At 33.1% G+C, this 16,743-nt stretch overlaps 1 protein-coding gene across 3 annotated transcripts in view; it reads right to left on the bottom strand.

Moving 5' to 3' along the window:
• Nucleotides 1-1,246: 1,246 nt before the first annotated feature.
• The window catches only part of LOC145242149 (uncharacterized), a 51,666-nt gene continuing 36,169 nt past the window's right edge, over nucleotides 1,247-16,743 (bottom strand). For all 3 annotated transcript variants that reach the window (XM_080105126.1, XM_080105127.1, XM_080105128.1), the window contains exons 2-4: nucleotides 10,044-10,218; nucleotides 6,395-6,589; nucleotides 1,247-4,774 (exon numbers count right to left, since the gene is read on the bottom strand). In XM_080105126.1, the coding sequence (XP_079961252.1) occupies nucleotides 1,263-4,774; nucleotides 6,395-6,589; nucleotides 10,044-10,218 (3,882 nt within the window). In that variant the 3' untranslated portion in view covers nucleotides 1,247-1,262. The remainder of the gene's footprint in view (nucleotides 4,775-6,394; nucleotides 6,590-10,043; nucleotides 10,219-16,743) is intronic.

The raw sequence follows: 16,743 nt of genomic DNA, 5'->3' as shown, positions 1-16,743 counted from the left end.
AAATCTTTAAGTAATTTATAATTGTATTCTTAATATTGCCCGTACTGAGGATTGAACCTTCAACCTCCAAAACAGTCACTTAAAACTAATTACATCATAACACTTTTATCCATTACACCGTGGCTTTTGGAGGTTGAAGGTTCAATCCTCAGTATAGGCAATATTAATACAATTACGAATAAGACTTCTACCCGGATATGACTGACAGAACCGTTGTTAGAATAACATCCAAGAAACGTTATGAGAATAATTTCCAAGATGAGAATAGTAGTCTGAATAATCCAAATAATCCAAATTTACATATTTAATCCAAAGAAAATTGGGGTTTTTTTTTTGTATTAGTCATTTTTACAATAAGGCTAACAAAATTTGTTCAGGTGGTGGACATTTTTATAAGTTAGAAATATTTGGTACAAGTGAACTTTAGCTTATCAGAAGTATTTTTTCATTTTCAGAAGAGTGATACTAATGAAAACGGAAGACAATTTAAAATCAATGCTTTTTTCTTTAAATATTCTAAAATAACTGTTACAATTCTTAAGATTTTTATTTAAAGAAATTTATCTTTTTCAAAGAAAATGTTATATTAAAAAATACATTCCATCCATTTCATAATATTCTAAACTGAATGTAATATTTTATTTGTGCATTTTATAAAATATTTATTTAAAAAAAATTATTATGAAATATGGAGTGTTATATTTTATCTCTAAATTTAAAAAATAATTTATTTTGAAGTAGTGTTGTCTAATTTTTTTCAAATCACCGAAAACGGGTGTTACTTTTTATTTTATTAAAGAAATATATTTAAAAAAAAACAAAAAAACTAAGAATTTTCCTATTTGAATGTTGCATTTTACACCTTTTTTACAATTTAAATTAATTCAATAAATATTTCAGTAAGTAATGTTTTATTTCTGTATTACTTTATTGAACTTGTTTTAAATTATAAAAAAAATGTTTAATTAGAAAAAAAACCCATCAATTTTGAATTGTCTTCCCTTTTCAATAGTATCACCCTTATGAAAATGGAGATAATAAATACTTCTGGCAAGTTAAAGTACACAAGCACCTTATATTTTTATTACTATAATCTATTTAAACATTAATTTGTTATATTTTAAACTTTCTCAGATAAAAAAATGGTTGAATAAAAAAAAAATGTTCAATCAAGAAATAACCAAAAATTTCTATGGATTTTGAAATATCCCATTGTATAGAAACTATAATTGATTTGAATCTGAACTGAAATTAAAATAAATTTATTTCCAATACTTCTTAAGGAGAATCATTCCGGATCCAACTACTGTCATCCCAAGAACAATGTATCCAAACTTATATCTAGTTAAAGATGTCTCTTCTTTTGGCTTGAGCAAAATTTGACCGTCATCGGAAGTGTTCTTTTGCAAGGATGTATCATCTGTCAGAACGTCCAAATCTTCGCTCGACAAACAACTCTCATCTTCTGCTTCTCTTTGCTCTTTAACTTCAACATTCTCTTCTTTTACCGTTATTTCTGAAGAAGATGTGGCAACATTTGAAACTTCATCAAAAGAAGCAACATCTCTTTTCAGTACGTCTTCGAAAGCTATCTCGGATGTTGTAGCTGATGCTTGTACATTTTGTGAAGAACTTTCTTCCATTGTTGCAGTTTTATCTAACGTTACCAGAGATTCTTCTGCTTCTATGTTTGACATCGTAATATTTGAGGAATTATAAGCCAAATCAAGTTCTACTGTTGGGCTTGAATCTTCTAATTCCATTGAATAACATGAAGATGATTCTTGTGATATCATTTTGGAAGTAATTGTGTCTGCTACTGACGTATCCACTTCTCTCTCTGAAAGAAACGTGTCAGCTTGTACTGATGATGATGAACACTCTGCTGATATGTTGTCTGCTGAAATGGGTTCAGTTTCTGTTGTAGGAAATGACGAGGAAGCATGACTATTTATCAAGTTCTCTGATGATTGAACAATATTATCCATGTAAATATTTTGATCCATTCTATTTACATCTGAAATGATGGGATTGGCCATTTCTTCTACTGAACTTGAAAACATCTGTTCAGCTTCTGCTAACGAGGTGACAGGGACAACGAGAGGCTCGTGTGACTCGATTATTTCTGATTTTAATTCCTTTGCATCTAATTCAACATCTGATCCAGAAAGCGATACCTCTATACTCTCCAAGTCAGGACTGATGCTTCCTGTGTATGTATCTGATTCAGTGCTTGCATTTCCATCATTTTTACTTCCGTCATTTTCTTTAGTTATTTGATCATTATTATCTTGAATGGCTGCTTCTAAAATTGTTGTTTCAAAATTGTCTTTTGTTAAAGAATCATTTTGGTCTTCCAATGTCGTTTGCTGTGTCACTTGCAAAGTCTCTTCCGAAACTGCCATGTCAGAATTGCTTAATGATTTACAAACATTGGCATCATCTACCATTATTGTTATTTCCATGGAGTCTCTCTTTTTCAATTCTGGTGACTTGGCTTTTGAAATGATTTCAGTTGCGTCAATGACTGGTTCTGCTTTTGAAATGATTTCAGTCGTGTCAATGACTGGTTCTGCTTTTGAATTGATTTCAGTCGTGTCAATGACTGGTTCTGCTTTTGAAATGATTTCAGTTGTGTCAATGACTGGTTCTGCTTTTGAAATGATTTCAGTCATGTCAATGACTGGTTCTGCTTTTGAAATGATTTCAGTCGTGTCAATAACTGGTTCCGCCTTTGAAATGATTTCAGTCATGTCAGTGACTGGTTCTGCTTTTGAAATGATTTCAGTCATGTCAATAACTGGTTCTGCTTTTGAATTGATTTCAGTTGTGTCAATGACTGGTTCTGCTTTTGAAATGATTTCAGTCGTGTCAATGACTGGTTCTGCTTTTGAATTGATTTCAGTTGTGTCAATGACTGGTTCCGCCTTTGAATCGATTTCAGTCGTGTCAATGACTGGTTCCGCCTTTGAATCGATTTCAGTTGTGTCAATGACTGGTTCTCCTTTTGAAATGATTTCAGTCATGTCAATAACTGGTTCTGCTTTTGAAATGATTTCGGTTGTGTCAATGACTGGTTCTGCTTTTGAATCGATTTCAGTCGTGTCAATAACTGGTTCTGCTTTTGAATCGATTTCAGTTGTGTCAATGACTGGTTCTGCTTTTGAAATGATTTCAGTTGTGTCAATAACTGGTTCTGCCTTTGAAATGATTTCAGTTGTGTCAATGACTGGTTCCGCCTTTAAAATGATTTCAGTTGTGTCAATGACTGGTTCCGCCTTTGAAATGATTTCAGTTGTGTCAATGACTGGTTCCGCCTTTGAAATGATTTCAGTTGTGTCAATAACTGGTTCCGCCTTTGTAATGATTTCAGTCGTGTCAATGACTGGTTCCGCCTTTAAATCGATTTCAGTCGTGTCAATGACTGGTTCCATCTTTGAAATGATTTTGGTTGTGTCAATGACGGGTTCGTCTTTTGAAATGATTTCGGTTGTGTCAATGATTGGTTCCACTTTTGAACTGGTTTCAGTCATGTCCATAACTTTTGATAATTCTGTGTTGTTCTTGTCTTTTAATAAAGTCTCTTCTACCACAGTCCTGTTAGATACTGAAGCAACATCATTTTCAGCAAATGTTTCTGCATTTACCAACAATGGTTTTGATTCCTGTAATTCAATTCCAAAGTCAGTTTGTTCCATTTCAGGTTTTTTTTCATCTACAATTTCATTATTGCTTGTTGATCCTTGTGTTTCAATTAAGGAAGGGTTAGCTTGAACTTTATCAACGTTTACTGAACTGGCCTGATATGCTGGCTCAAATGATATTGAAGGGTTTTCATTGGCAAATTGTTCATTTAAAGCAGATTCATGGAGATTTTCAATGAAGATTTTTGTTGTTTTCAACTGGGATTCGAGTAAAATTTCAATATCCTCACTTTTCAATTTGATTTCAGACTTGCTTTCATTTTTTTCAGTATGGAAATCTTCCCAGGAAGGTTCAGCATCTAATGTTACAGACATATCTGTGATCTCGCTTGATTCTGATATATTCTCACGGTCAATATTGTTGTTGTTCGTGGTCTTGTGAAAGGGAACAATACCATCTGAATGTTCAATCGGATCTGGATTCTTGACATCAACACTCTCCATGAATCCAGAATCAGCCATTTGAGGCTTCGCAATATTAGAACATTCCAGATAAAACGAACTTTCAGACGGCTGACTCGACTTACTAATACCAGAAGTTGAAGTATCATTTATAGACTCAGTAGAGAGAGCGGAAAGAGATGAACTTTCAACCAATTGCACTGAGTTGTCCTTATTTGTATCAGAATCAATTAGCTCGGTCAACTCTGCCTCCTTTCTGGATGTATACTCTGTTGAAGTAGGGAGATTAAAATCCTGCTCGTGATGCTCTGAATATCTTGGCATATCCATTTCGGTTAGGACTGGCTTATGTATGGGACTGATAGTTGGAGAAATGTGCTCGCCTTTCTTTAAAGATTCATCGACTGACGGAAGGAAATTTGATACTGGGTTAAAATCAGGAATGGAAATCGGTGATTTATCTTCCGTTGAATTTGAACCGGGTTCCTCTATGGAATCACACATTTCCAAAAGTTGGTCTGAAAGAGATTTGTATTCCATCTTGTGAAGAGAGGAAATTATGTCTTCAAGATCAGCATCCGGATATTCTTGAAGCCAGTTGAGAATCAGATTCTCCGTGGGACTGCCAGTCTTTGTATCGATAAAACCAATATCATCTGAGGAATATCCTGTAAAGATGAACAAAAATATTAAATCATCATCATAGTTGGTTCAATGTTTTACATGCTATAGCATGCATTGGACGGCTTTTAGAAATTGACTTCTGAACTAACCTATCTCTGGCCAGGTATTTATTTATCCCCCTTTTCTTTCAAATCCATTCTTACCATTTCCTCCCATGTTTTCCTTAGTTTACCCCTGCCAACTGAATCTGCTACTTCAACTGTTTTACATCTAATACTCCAAAAACTCTCATCCGTTCTTCAGGAGTTCTGAAAATTAAAACCTAATTTCCTTTATTAAATTTTTGTTCAGCAACATCATTAAATGTTATCCATTCTTTAGGATGTTTATGTTTTGTTGTCTTACAACATATTAAGATGCAAAAACATTGTGTTTGAACAATGTATGAGATGGTGTCATGTTAAACCTGTTCCTTTCATCTGCTAGTATAATTGGTATATCAAAAATACAAGCCGTGGTAATCGTAAAGTGGATAATAATGAGAACTATCAATCTAGGTGTGCAAAGTTTGAATAAAATCAGTTCCATAGAATCTTTTTCACACATGGACGTTGGCAACCTTCACATGGTCCCTACTGTGAATACTCGATTTTTAAAAGAATCTGAGGGAGGAAATCAATATCAACAATAAAATCGAGTGAATAGAAAAAAAAAAAAATTATACAGATCAATTTTTTTTTTTTTTTTTACAGAAAATCATGTCCTACAAACCTAGAATGAAAGAAGGAAACTTGTTACATGTCCCCTTTTCATGTAAGTATAAAAATAGAGAGATTACTTAAAATGAAAATAAAATGAGAGAAAGCAGAAATCGAACCTTGGATATAAGTTTTAAAGAACAATAGGTTTTAATGAAATGTCCAGTAAATTGTTAATTCTGATGAAATAAATAATAAACTATTCAATTGTTAGAAAGAATGTGGATAATAAAATATGGGTTAAATAAATTAGATATATAGGTTAAAATTCCTTTTGTAACAAAAGGAAAAGTTTTGGACACGCATGTCCAGAACACGTGAAAGAAGGCACATGTTTTAACATGTGTATGACGTCATGGAAAATAGAAAGTTCTAGAAATAGACAGAAAAACTTTAGAGTTGGGCAGACAGAAGCGGAGAAACTCAGAGAGAGTCTGGAGTTTGAAATTCGAACGTCTAGAAGCGAGACGATCACTTTTAAACTTAATATGTGAAGCTTTGAATTCTTGATGAGAAAACCACGGCCGGTCGTGAAGAAATAAAACCATCATGTGTTTTTTGTAAAACGTCGTCTTGTGTTGTGATTCTACAAAAAGGTAAATTGAATTGTTATTATATGTCTATATGTCTGTGTTATAAAATGTCGTGACATACACATCTCATATCCACAATGTGAATCTACATCTACACGAAGACTGTCTGAACACTATCTCCTCATTCAAAGAGCTTTCTCCATCAACACATCTAAGTAAAGAACATTTTAATATAAATATGATTCGTCATAACACGAACACGGAACGAACAAAGTCTCTCACAACATCCCTCTTAATAAAACTCTCTCTAAGACTCTCTAAGCATCACTTATAATAAGACGCTCTGAATAAGACCCCTATATAACAAACTTACCTAATTGTACAGCCAACAACTTCCAACTTTCTTGAATATCAAGATTTTGTTTTAATTTATTTAGAAAATTCGATGGAAGGTTTTTCATCTTAATCTTCCCAGAATATCTTGAAACTTTCTCTGTTGTCCTTTCAATAATACTTCCATCATCGCCACTCATTGATGCCAAATTTGGATCCACATCTTTGGTAGTAACTGAAAAATATTACAAATTAAACACTTCTTATTAGCTAAACCAGTTCTCATCCAGAATTTAGCCTATATTAAAAAAAACCCAAAAAACAAATATGATATTTTGGTTTTGTCACGGGTACATATATTATACAGATTTTTTTCTTTTATTTTTATTTTTAACTAGCGGCGAACTTCTGAACAAGTACCACTAAACGATTTTTTTTTTAAATTTAGATATCAAAATTAATTACATTTAAGATTATGATCATAAAGAATTTTCAAACAATCATATTTACAGAGTAAAATCAGCAAAATTTCTGCCATTTTGCTGCTAATATCAAACCATTTCAGTTGTAGATATTAAAAAGTCTATTTTTGCTTACCAAGGCATATCAAACTTATAATCTCATCATCATCAGCTACCTAGATTCTTGATCATCTATAGACAAAAAAATTACTCAAATGCTGATCTTAATTTAGAACAAGCTGAGCATGGGGATGCCCCTCCATAAGTGAATAATTTGAGGGCAATTTTACCTTTAAAACGCCCAGGGGGGGGGGGCAGAGTTATCCCAGAAAATTCGATCTGGCAAAAATTTAGTTTCACCATGGCTAATGTTTGTGCAAAACTTTTTTAAAAATCTCAGGCGTGGTTGTTAAGAAAAGTGTGAACAAATGATCAGACAAACGATTTTAGAGCAATTTTAGAGCAATTTTACTTCTATAATGCCCACCATTGTCAACCAGAGTTATGCCAGGTATATTTTCTGATGACACCATGCTCTATAACAGGCACAAGGGGAAAAAAAAATATCTAAAGAAATTCAAAAGAGAGTTGCCACCATGATAGGTCCTAAACTGTCATCTAGGCTTCAGCCTTTGTCCCATCGATAAAATGTTGCATCCCTCTGCCTATTCTACAAGTATTTTAACAGTGAATGCTTCAATGAACTACAAGCCATTGTATCCCCTAAACGTAATTACCCCCAACAAACCCGACAAGCAGCTAAATCCCACCCCTACACAGTAGAGAGTCCTAGATGTAAGAAGGCCTTCTACTCTAATAGTTTCTTAGTTTCTTCTCCAGAACTGCTAGACTTTGAAACGCCTTTCCAGGTACCTGATTTCCCAATTGTACTGACATACAGAAGTTCAAGTGTAATGTGAACAGACATTTTGCTGCTCAACTCCCAGCATAGCATCCCTGCAACTTATGGCCCCGATAGTAGCCCCCTAAATCAAAGTGGCATTGTGCCTTGTTTGGACTGAAAATAGAATTTAAAAAAAATAAAAATAAAAAAAATCCATTCTGGCAAAAATTAACTTTCACCATGACTAATATTTGTGCAAAATTTAAAAAAATCCAAGGCATACTTATTGAGAAAAGTGCGAACAAACGAACAGATGAACGGACAAAAGAGAGTGAGTTACTAGGTCCAATCCCTCCTTTTTCGAGGGACCAATAAGGTTTGTTATTGGAGCATTGTTAAATTCAAAGTGAGAGAAATATAAAGACTTTGACATGTGGGATGCTACATTAGAGAGAAAGAGAGAGAGGTAGACAAACAGCTTTTTTCATTTTTTACTAAGGAGTTATCACTTATCTAAGCCTAAAGGCCACTCGAGGATAAAGGTTAATGAGTGTCAGGTAGCTGGTGAGACAACACCTTGATCATTAGCAATGGTGGAAATTAGGTAGAATTTGATTATTTAAGAAGACAGTTCAACAAGAATGTGTTTACATTGGATTTGAAGGCAACGATGTTAGAGTCAGCTGGGAAGCTGCCCCTCAGTATTGTGCTTGTATTGTGTTTTACCTAGCCACATTCTGTGTGCCTTTCCATATCCTCAATGGTGCTAAAATACGGGGCAACGACTTTCACGTTTTTTCTGCTTGAAGTATTGCCACAAAGAGAAACAATTCTCTCTCCCCAGAAATCACATGATTTTGCTAGCTTCTATTTTAGTGAGATCACCTCTGACCCCTAGATGTCACTGTGTTTGGCATTGGCTTTGTGAAGTAATGAATAAGAGTGCATGAGAGTTCCATCTCACAAGAATATGATTGGCTGGTTAAGCCATAAATACTGACTGGTAGATCAGCTTGGGGAGATGTTGAAAGATACAGCGAAAGGCTCACGCTTAAGGATATACCAGTTCCAATCACAAACACCTGCTCAGTAAGGCAACTTATTAAATTGTAACTCAAATATTGTAGCCAAGATCATTCAGTAACTTAAAAAAAAAAAAGTCTCTATCACAGGATATCATTTTTCCAGAAACTAACAGTCGATTGTAGTAATACTCTTTTAGTCTGAATTTGATATAGGTTTCTTGGTAAGCCTTCATCTGGTTTAAACAATTTCTACTTCTCATTAGAACCTCACCATTCTTATTAACCAAATCCTCATAAAACCTTTTGATATTCTCTGTATTTCTGTCTGTTTGAAAACCTTGCCATATCTTTTTATCTGCTTGAGTGACAGAAAGGATGTAATCTGCTTCACCTAAACAACTTTTTAAACTTGGGATCTCTAATGATGTCATGCATGATTTTCACTTCACGCTCTTGCATGGACCATGATTCCACGCAAGAGCGTATAAAAAAGCCAAATTTGGCTTCAAAAAGGCCAATCTGGCAAGCCATAGAAAAGTCAAATTTTCAAAACAAGATGGCGGCCTCGATTGTTTTACATTTAGTTTAATAAAAAAATGTTGAAAAAATAATGAAAATTAAATTTTTTCGGGTTTTATTTCAGCCTTAGGGTCTAATAATGTGTTTTATATAAAATTTTTGTCTGTCAAATAATTTATGCTGCTGAAATACACATTTGCTGGCATTTTATCATAAAGAAGCAGTTGTCCCATCTTCGAACTGTTCAATCAGCTTTAGCGGCATTAGGCAATACTGAAACATGTTCTCTTTGACCCGCTCCATCACCATCTTCAAAAATCATTTCAAGAAACCTTGTCTCCACATCACCTGGGGCAACTGAGCTCCAATTTATTTCTGAAAATTACTGAGTCCACCCTTGGCGACTGCTGATATGAGAAATATTTTTTAAATAATCGCATGAAAAACAAAATCAGCAAGATGGATAAATCATTTTAAATTAAACAATATAATAGGGATTGTTTATCTTTAGATTAAAAATATGTAAAAATTCAAAACTAAAATTACTTTACTACACCTGGGTATTGCCAAGAAAGTACAGTTAATAATGCAATAAGTTTGTTATTCATTATTTTGAAAAATAAAAAAAATAGAAAAGTTGTCTCCCTTTAGAATTAAAATTGTATTTCTTTTTCTGTATGAATTTTTTTAAAAGTGCAATAAATAAATAAATAAATAATAAAATAACTTCTTAGCATCCCTGGCGTATAAGTACAGCTAGTTTAGATAAAAAATAACAATAATAAATAAATAAATGAACAAACAAACAAACAAAGAAAATAATGATGGACATTTCTTTACCTTTTTCCATATTTAAACCTTTTAATTTTTGGGCTAATTTTGGTCGTTTGATACTTGGACTGAGGAGGGCTCGGTAGAGTTGAGACGGCCAATCATCATGAGAAATTAAGTGATGAAGAATTGTTTCTACAGCAACTTTGTTCCCATCATGCTTGATTTGCCCTTTTACTTTTCTCTGTTCAACAAAAAAAAAAAAAAAAAGAAATTATATGAAGAAAAAAAAAACAATATAAACATATGAGTGCTTGTATTTTTGGTACCATACTATTTTTTATTGGTTGTTTCAGGTTAAATTCAAGTTTCACAATATCTTTTTTTTATTAAATTGTTAGGTGGAAGCACAAAATAGTTACAAAACACCCTCCCCTCCCTATGTTAAGAATGGCTTTTGAAATAACATTATTTCAGCACAGTACCAAAAATACCTATATCCCAAAATATGTACTAATGCATATAGATTTATTAGTTCATTCAATGTGGGTGTTACATCAATTAGGATAAGTAAAACTATTACTTATCCTAATTTTACTTATGTGAGTGTTACATCAATTAGGATAAGTAAAACTATTACTCATCCTAATTTTACTTATGTGAGTGTTACATCAATTAGGATAAGTAAAACTATTACTTATCCTAATTTTACTTATGTGAGTGTTACATCAAGTAAGATAAGTAAAACTCTTTATACCATGGTATTTCAGAACCGAATGCTTCTCATTAGAAGATGGAAGATGCTAGATAACATATTAGGGATGCAACATCTAGCGATAGCTACATTAGAAGCGAAATAATTGGGCATGAGAGGAAAAGGTTAATATATCGAAACTGTTGAGGGAGGGAAATGGAAGAACTACAGTGATCTATGCGATAGAGGAGGAAAATAGCTTATATTACAAAATAAAGATAAGTGGATACTGTGTATGCCATGGTGAGTTATGAGGCGAGTGTTATATATATGTGTGTCTATAAGCATCTATACTATCAGGAAGAATATAGAAGTGATTAATGGTAGATATTTTTTAATTGGGGTTATAACTAGAGAGTGTCCGTTCATCATCGACAGAAGAGGATTAGAATTGCCAGTTAAAGTCAAGATGCTGTCTTGTTTTTCCAAAATCGATCTTATTCTTTTAATTCCCTGTGTGTGTGTGTGTATATATATATATATATATATATATATATATATATATTAGTGTTGGGACGATTCCTAATTTTTATACGATTCCGATTCCGATTCCAGGAAAATATTAATTAATGATTCCGATACCAAGTACGATTCCGATTCCTCGGGAATTATTGTTTTGAAATATACCAGGTAGTTTTATACTTATGGTCAGTAGTTCCCAAATATGTTCCCTAACTTTGGAAGAGATATTTTATGTCTACACCAGTACACCGTCGTGTTTTGGTTTAAATAAAATTATTATATAATAAACTAAACGGAAAACTTAGCAAAATTTATTTTAGAGAAAATTTATTTTACTTAATTGGAATACAGAAAAAAAACTCAAAGAAAATAGAATTTATCCTTCAGAGAAAAAACAAATAAAATAGAATTTATATAACAGAACAAAAACAAGAAAATTAGAGAATAAATACACACGATTCATTATTTTGGTCCTCATAATTAAAAGATTTAATGAATTAAATAAAAAAAATATAGCGGAAGAGAAAGAAAATATATACTAATTAAATATAAAAAAGATAAATATTTAATTTAATAATTTATAAATGAACGTGCGTAATGAAAAAAAAAAACAATATACCATGTGACATGGCGCCGTAGATACAAAATAACCTTTCCAAAGTTAACGACCATATATGAGAAATACCATTAATCGAAAGTTTTTGTGTTTTATACCAAAAAGGTAGGTATAGCGAAAAGTTACAATTAAAGGAATTTCAAAAATGATTTTTTGTTTGGCTATTGATAGTTGTATTTGTGACGGCAGTTCTTCAGACCTCCATAATTCACAAGGAGTAGTTAACACCTATTATTTTTTCTTACTTTTTCATTGCTTTTACACGTTGTTTCTAACGTGAAGAATAAGTTTAGCCAAACTAATTTGGAAATAGGGTATATCAAAGGAACACATATAAAAATGATACCACTATAAAAAACAAATGAAATACTAGATAAAATTGAGCAAACATAATTACCAAAATTACAGAAAACGATAAAAAAAAAATGGTGAAATTTGTTGAGTGAAAGGAATTATTGAAAGAAAATTAATTGAACTAATAGAAATTTTAAATAAAAAAATGTCACATTTCAATATTTTTTTAATAATTAAATTCTCAGGGTTGTCGAAATTAAAAATTAAGTGATTTTTTTTATTAGACTTCTTTCGAAGCTTGTTACCTTGAAAAATACATTTAAAACCTTGTTTTTTTTAAATAAATTGAAAAATAAACGCAATTAAAAAAATTTAATTGATAATTGAAACTTTAAAAACATATTAAACATTGAAAAATTACTTATCTCACAAATTAACGTCCAATAAAGTAGATCCAGTCTTCATACAAGAATTCGGTTATAATAAATATATCTTTCCCAAACTTAAAAATTAAATCTTTTTTTTTTTTTTTTTTTTTTTTTTGAGAGAGAGAGTGCTTTAAAATCGCCGGGGAGTGCCGCCTAAAATTTTAAAGAAGTAAATTTTAGGAGTTTAGTGCCTTTCAAAGACGGTTATCATAATTTATTATCATCATTTAATTTCCTTTTTTTCCTACCCCCACACCTTTCCACGTGGTTCAGTAGTTAACCAGTGCTCCTGTTGCTGTCAGTCAGCTATCTTTACCTAAGTTTTAATTTCTAGTTAAAAGAATTTTTCATGAATAGAATCAGCATTTTTAAAAATTATTTTTTTAGTTGTATATATTGTATTTACTCTTTGAAGTTAAGGAAGGTTAAAAAAATTGGTGACACCTAGATGGTGACGTAGGCAAAAAAAAAAAAAGACACTGCGATTTCGATCCTCACTAATAAAACTGCTCTGAGTGACTAGTTGGTAATTTTTTGTTCCTTTTCTTTTTTATTTTGCTCCTCCAATTTATTTGGATGCATCATAGTTAAATGTTTTAACATGTTGGTTGTGGTCATGTTAGATGGTTTTATTCCTCGCGATATTTTAATTTGACAGACTTTGCAAATGGCTTTCAACTCATCATCTTCATCAACTTCAAAAAGTTTCCATGGAAGACTTTTTTTGGACTTTGGCGTTGTGCATTCTATCCCAACCATTATCAATGGACCAGAGGTCATCTAGTCAGCGTCAGACAGGGCCAAACTATTTGCAAAGAACTTTGCAGCTAATTCTACCCTATGCGACGAAGGCCATCAACTCCTCATATTTCCTCCTACAACACAGAACAAGCTAGGTAACATACAAATATCCGTGCATGAGGTCGCCAAGCTAATCAAGAACCTAGATTCTAGTAAGGCAACTGGCCCTGATGGCATCCCAATTATAGTGTTAAAAAAGCTTCAACCAGAACTTGCTCCCATACTTACGAAACTATTTAAGCGCTGCCTTAAGGAGAAGTGCTTTCCGACCCCCTGGAAGACCTCATCAGTTTGCCCTGTGTTTAAGAATTCAGGTAATAAGTTCTCTCCCTCTCAGTACAGACCAATAGGTCTCCTGTGTGTTATGAGTAAGTTGCTGGAATCCATATTAAATAGAGAAATAGTCAACCACCTCAGCAGGAATAACCTTCTTAGTGACACACAATATGGTTTCCGCTCTGCAAGATCTACCGCAGATGTGCTGACGGTTATATCCTACAGGATTAGTGAATCTCTTGACAAAGGCTTCCTTTCTAGGGCAATTGCTCTTGACATATCAAAGGCCTTCGACAAGGTATGGCATAAGGGTCTACTTCACAAGATTTCCAGCTACGGTATAACTGGAAATGTGTTCTCTATCATTAAATCATTTCTCTCCGATAGGCTCATAAGAGTAGTGGTAGATGGACAAAAATCGGAGGCCTGCAATATAAATGCTGGAGTCCCTCAGGGGTCAATCCTGGGCCCAACCCTCTTCCTGATCTACATCAATGACCTCCCTAAACACATACTTAAATCATTCGTTGACATCTATGCTGATGACACGACCATCTACGGCAACACATCAAAGGCTGTAAATGACAAAGTTCTCTCTGATTCTCTCTCCTCTGATCTCGAGCACGTGGTTCAGTGGGGGAAGATGTGGCTGGTTACCTTTAATGCATCCAAAACCAAACTCCTATCCTTACATCATCAACGCTCTGATCCCCAGCTGGCATCAATTGTGATGGATGGCTCTCGTCTGGGTGAGGCCCCGTGTTTTGACAAGCTTCTGGGTTTGACCTTTACTCCTGATCTGAAATGGAACACGTACATCAAGTCTGTTGCCAAGGTCGCTGGAAAGATGGTGGGATCCTTCTACCGCTCCAGAAGATATCTCACTACTGATGCAATTCTCTATCTATATAAAAGCCAAGTACGTCCAAGGATGGAATACTATTGCCATATCTGGGCAGGAGCTGCAAAAAATAGCCTATCATGCCTTGACAGAGTACAAAATAGTCTTCGTGGTTTAGTGGGGGATGCTCTTTTCTCTACCCTGCAACCTCTCTCCCACAGAAGAGACGTTGCGAGCCTATCCTTGTTTGATCATTATTTTCATGGCAGGTGCTCGTCTGAACTCCAATCCCTGGTCCCCCCTCGCCAATCTTTCACGAAAAACACCCGTCTAGCTGAATCCACTGTGAAAAATTTCCCCCACTCTATATCTGTGCCTAAATCAAAACGCGGATTCCATGAACAAAGCTTCTTTCTTAGAACTGCACGCCTGTGGAACTCTGTTCCGTCTGCCTGCTTCCCTCCGGACTACAACTTGGATGTCTTCAAGTCCAATGTTAACAAATTCCTAATAAACCGCCCCCCTCATTAAACACTTCATCAAATCTCCACACTAAGGTAATGTACTTGCAATAACCCTTATCCCTGAGTGGCTTCCGGGCCTTGATAAGTGGTGATCACTGTGTAAAAAAAAAAAAAAAATCCGCTAAAAAAGACAAAAAGACAAAAATATAAAGGGATGGGGCGGTAAATTGTACCAACAGGTAGTTAACAAAAAAACTTATAGAATTTAATTTTTGAAACCAATGTATAAAAGTTTACATAATGAAATGCAAATATGCATTTTCTTTTGAATTTTTTTTTTTGGTTGACTGTGTTCAATTCACACATGGTTGATGCGGTTCAATATTGCTAAACTATAAGTCTTAAGTAAAATTCTATTCATAAATACTTTTTAAAATAAAATTATTTAATTAATCGTAAATATTATTTAGACATAAAAATTAATTGATTACAAAACCTTTTAAAAATATATATATTAATTTCTTTTTCGTTCGGCAAAAAACTGCGCAAAACACTTTTAATTTTCAATTTAAAATTCTAGAAAAAAGATTATATTATTCTGCTTTTAATATAATCAAATTCAGGGTTTTATCTTTCTGGAGGAAAAAATTTAAACAATGAATTTTATTTCAATGAAATTAAAAAAAAAAACTTGACTGAATTGAATTAATTACCCTTGAATTAACGAAGGGGTTATTTAATAACTTTAGGTTTGGAAGAGATAGGTATGGGGTCGATTTTTTGGAAACATCAAAAGAAGCCGACTACTGTCAAAACTTTGCAAAATAATACAACATGATCAATTTCATTTTAGAGATATTTCTTTCAAAAGCCTTCTTTTAAAAAAAGAAAAAAAAGTACACTGTTCTATTAAACCGTTTACTGTTTAAATAATTTGACTTTGCTCGTTTTATTTTAAGAAAATATAAGTTGAAAAAGCATTTTCATTCAGTATTAGAAGATTTGTCAGTAAAAAAAAAACAATCGCCAAAAAGATAAGCGTTTTTTTTATTTTTACTCGCAATGTAGAACCCTGCATACTTCTTTTCAAGTTAACTCTTTTGTAGTTTTGATTACAATAGATCTGAATGAATGAACCTTGTAAGGGAGGGGCACTAAGCATTGCCCTGTTAATAATGAATTTCTTTGGTTTCTTTTTATAACATGCTACATTTCTCTCTTGCGGTTAGAAATATCAGGAAATTTTTTTCTTTTTTTCAACATCAGACTAAAAGAATCGTAATGAAGGAATCGGAAAATTAAGGTATTTTTTAACGATGCTATTCCGATTCCGATACCTCCCAAAATACACGATTCTTACGATTAACGATTCCGATTAATCGTCCCACCACTAATATATATATATTATTTTAAAATATAATTATCCACTGAGATGTGTTTCGTCGTCCACGACTCATCAGAGTGGCTGAATCTAGTGAGATTCGAAATCGGCACCACATGATAAGAAGCCTAAACCTCTACCATGGTGCTAACCTCGCCGGACTACTAAATGTATCACTTTTACATAGATGTTTTTATTTGTTTTTGTTAGCGGTACTTTCTTGAATGAATTCAAGTATTTATACGAAAGTGCATTTTTACCTAAATGCTTGTTGGGAATAATTTTCCCATTGACCAATCTGGTATATATATTTGTACAAAATGCTTCATTTAAAATCCAGATTTCAAACAAGAAAATTTTGAATTGATAACCTTTCTTGTTTTTGTTTTTTAATTATGGCAATGTTTTTTTTTTGTTTTGTTTTTTTATTACCAAATATTCTAAGTTCAATT

This window comes from Euprymna scolopes, chromosome 21, assembly GCF_053919585.1.
Source record: "Euprymna scolopes isolate OS-2025 chromosome 21, ASM5391958v1, whole genome shotgun sequence".
Classification (NCBI taxonomy): domain Eukaryota; kingdom Metazoa; phylum Mollusca; class Cephalopoda; order Sepiida; family Sepiolidae; genus Euprymna; species Euprymna scolopes.
This window is presented reverse-complemented; position numbering and strand designations above follow the sequence as displayed.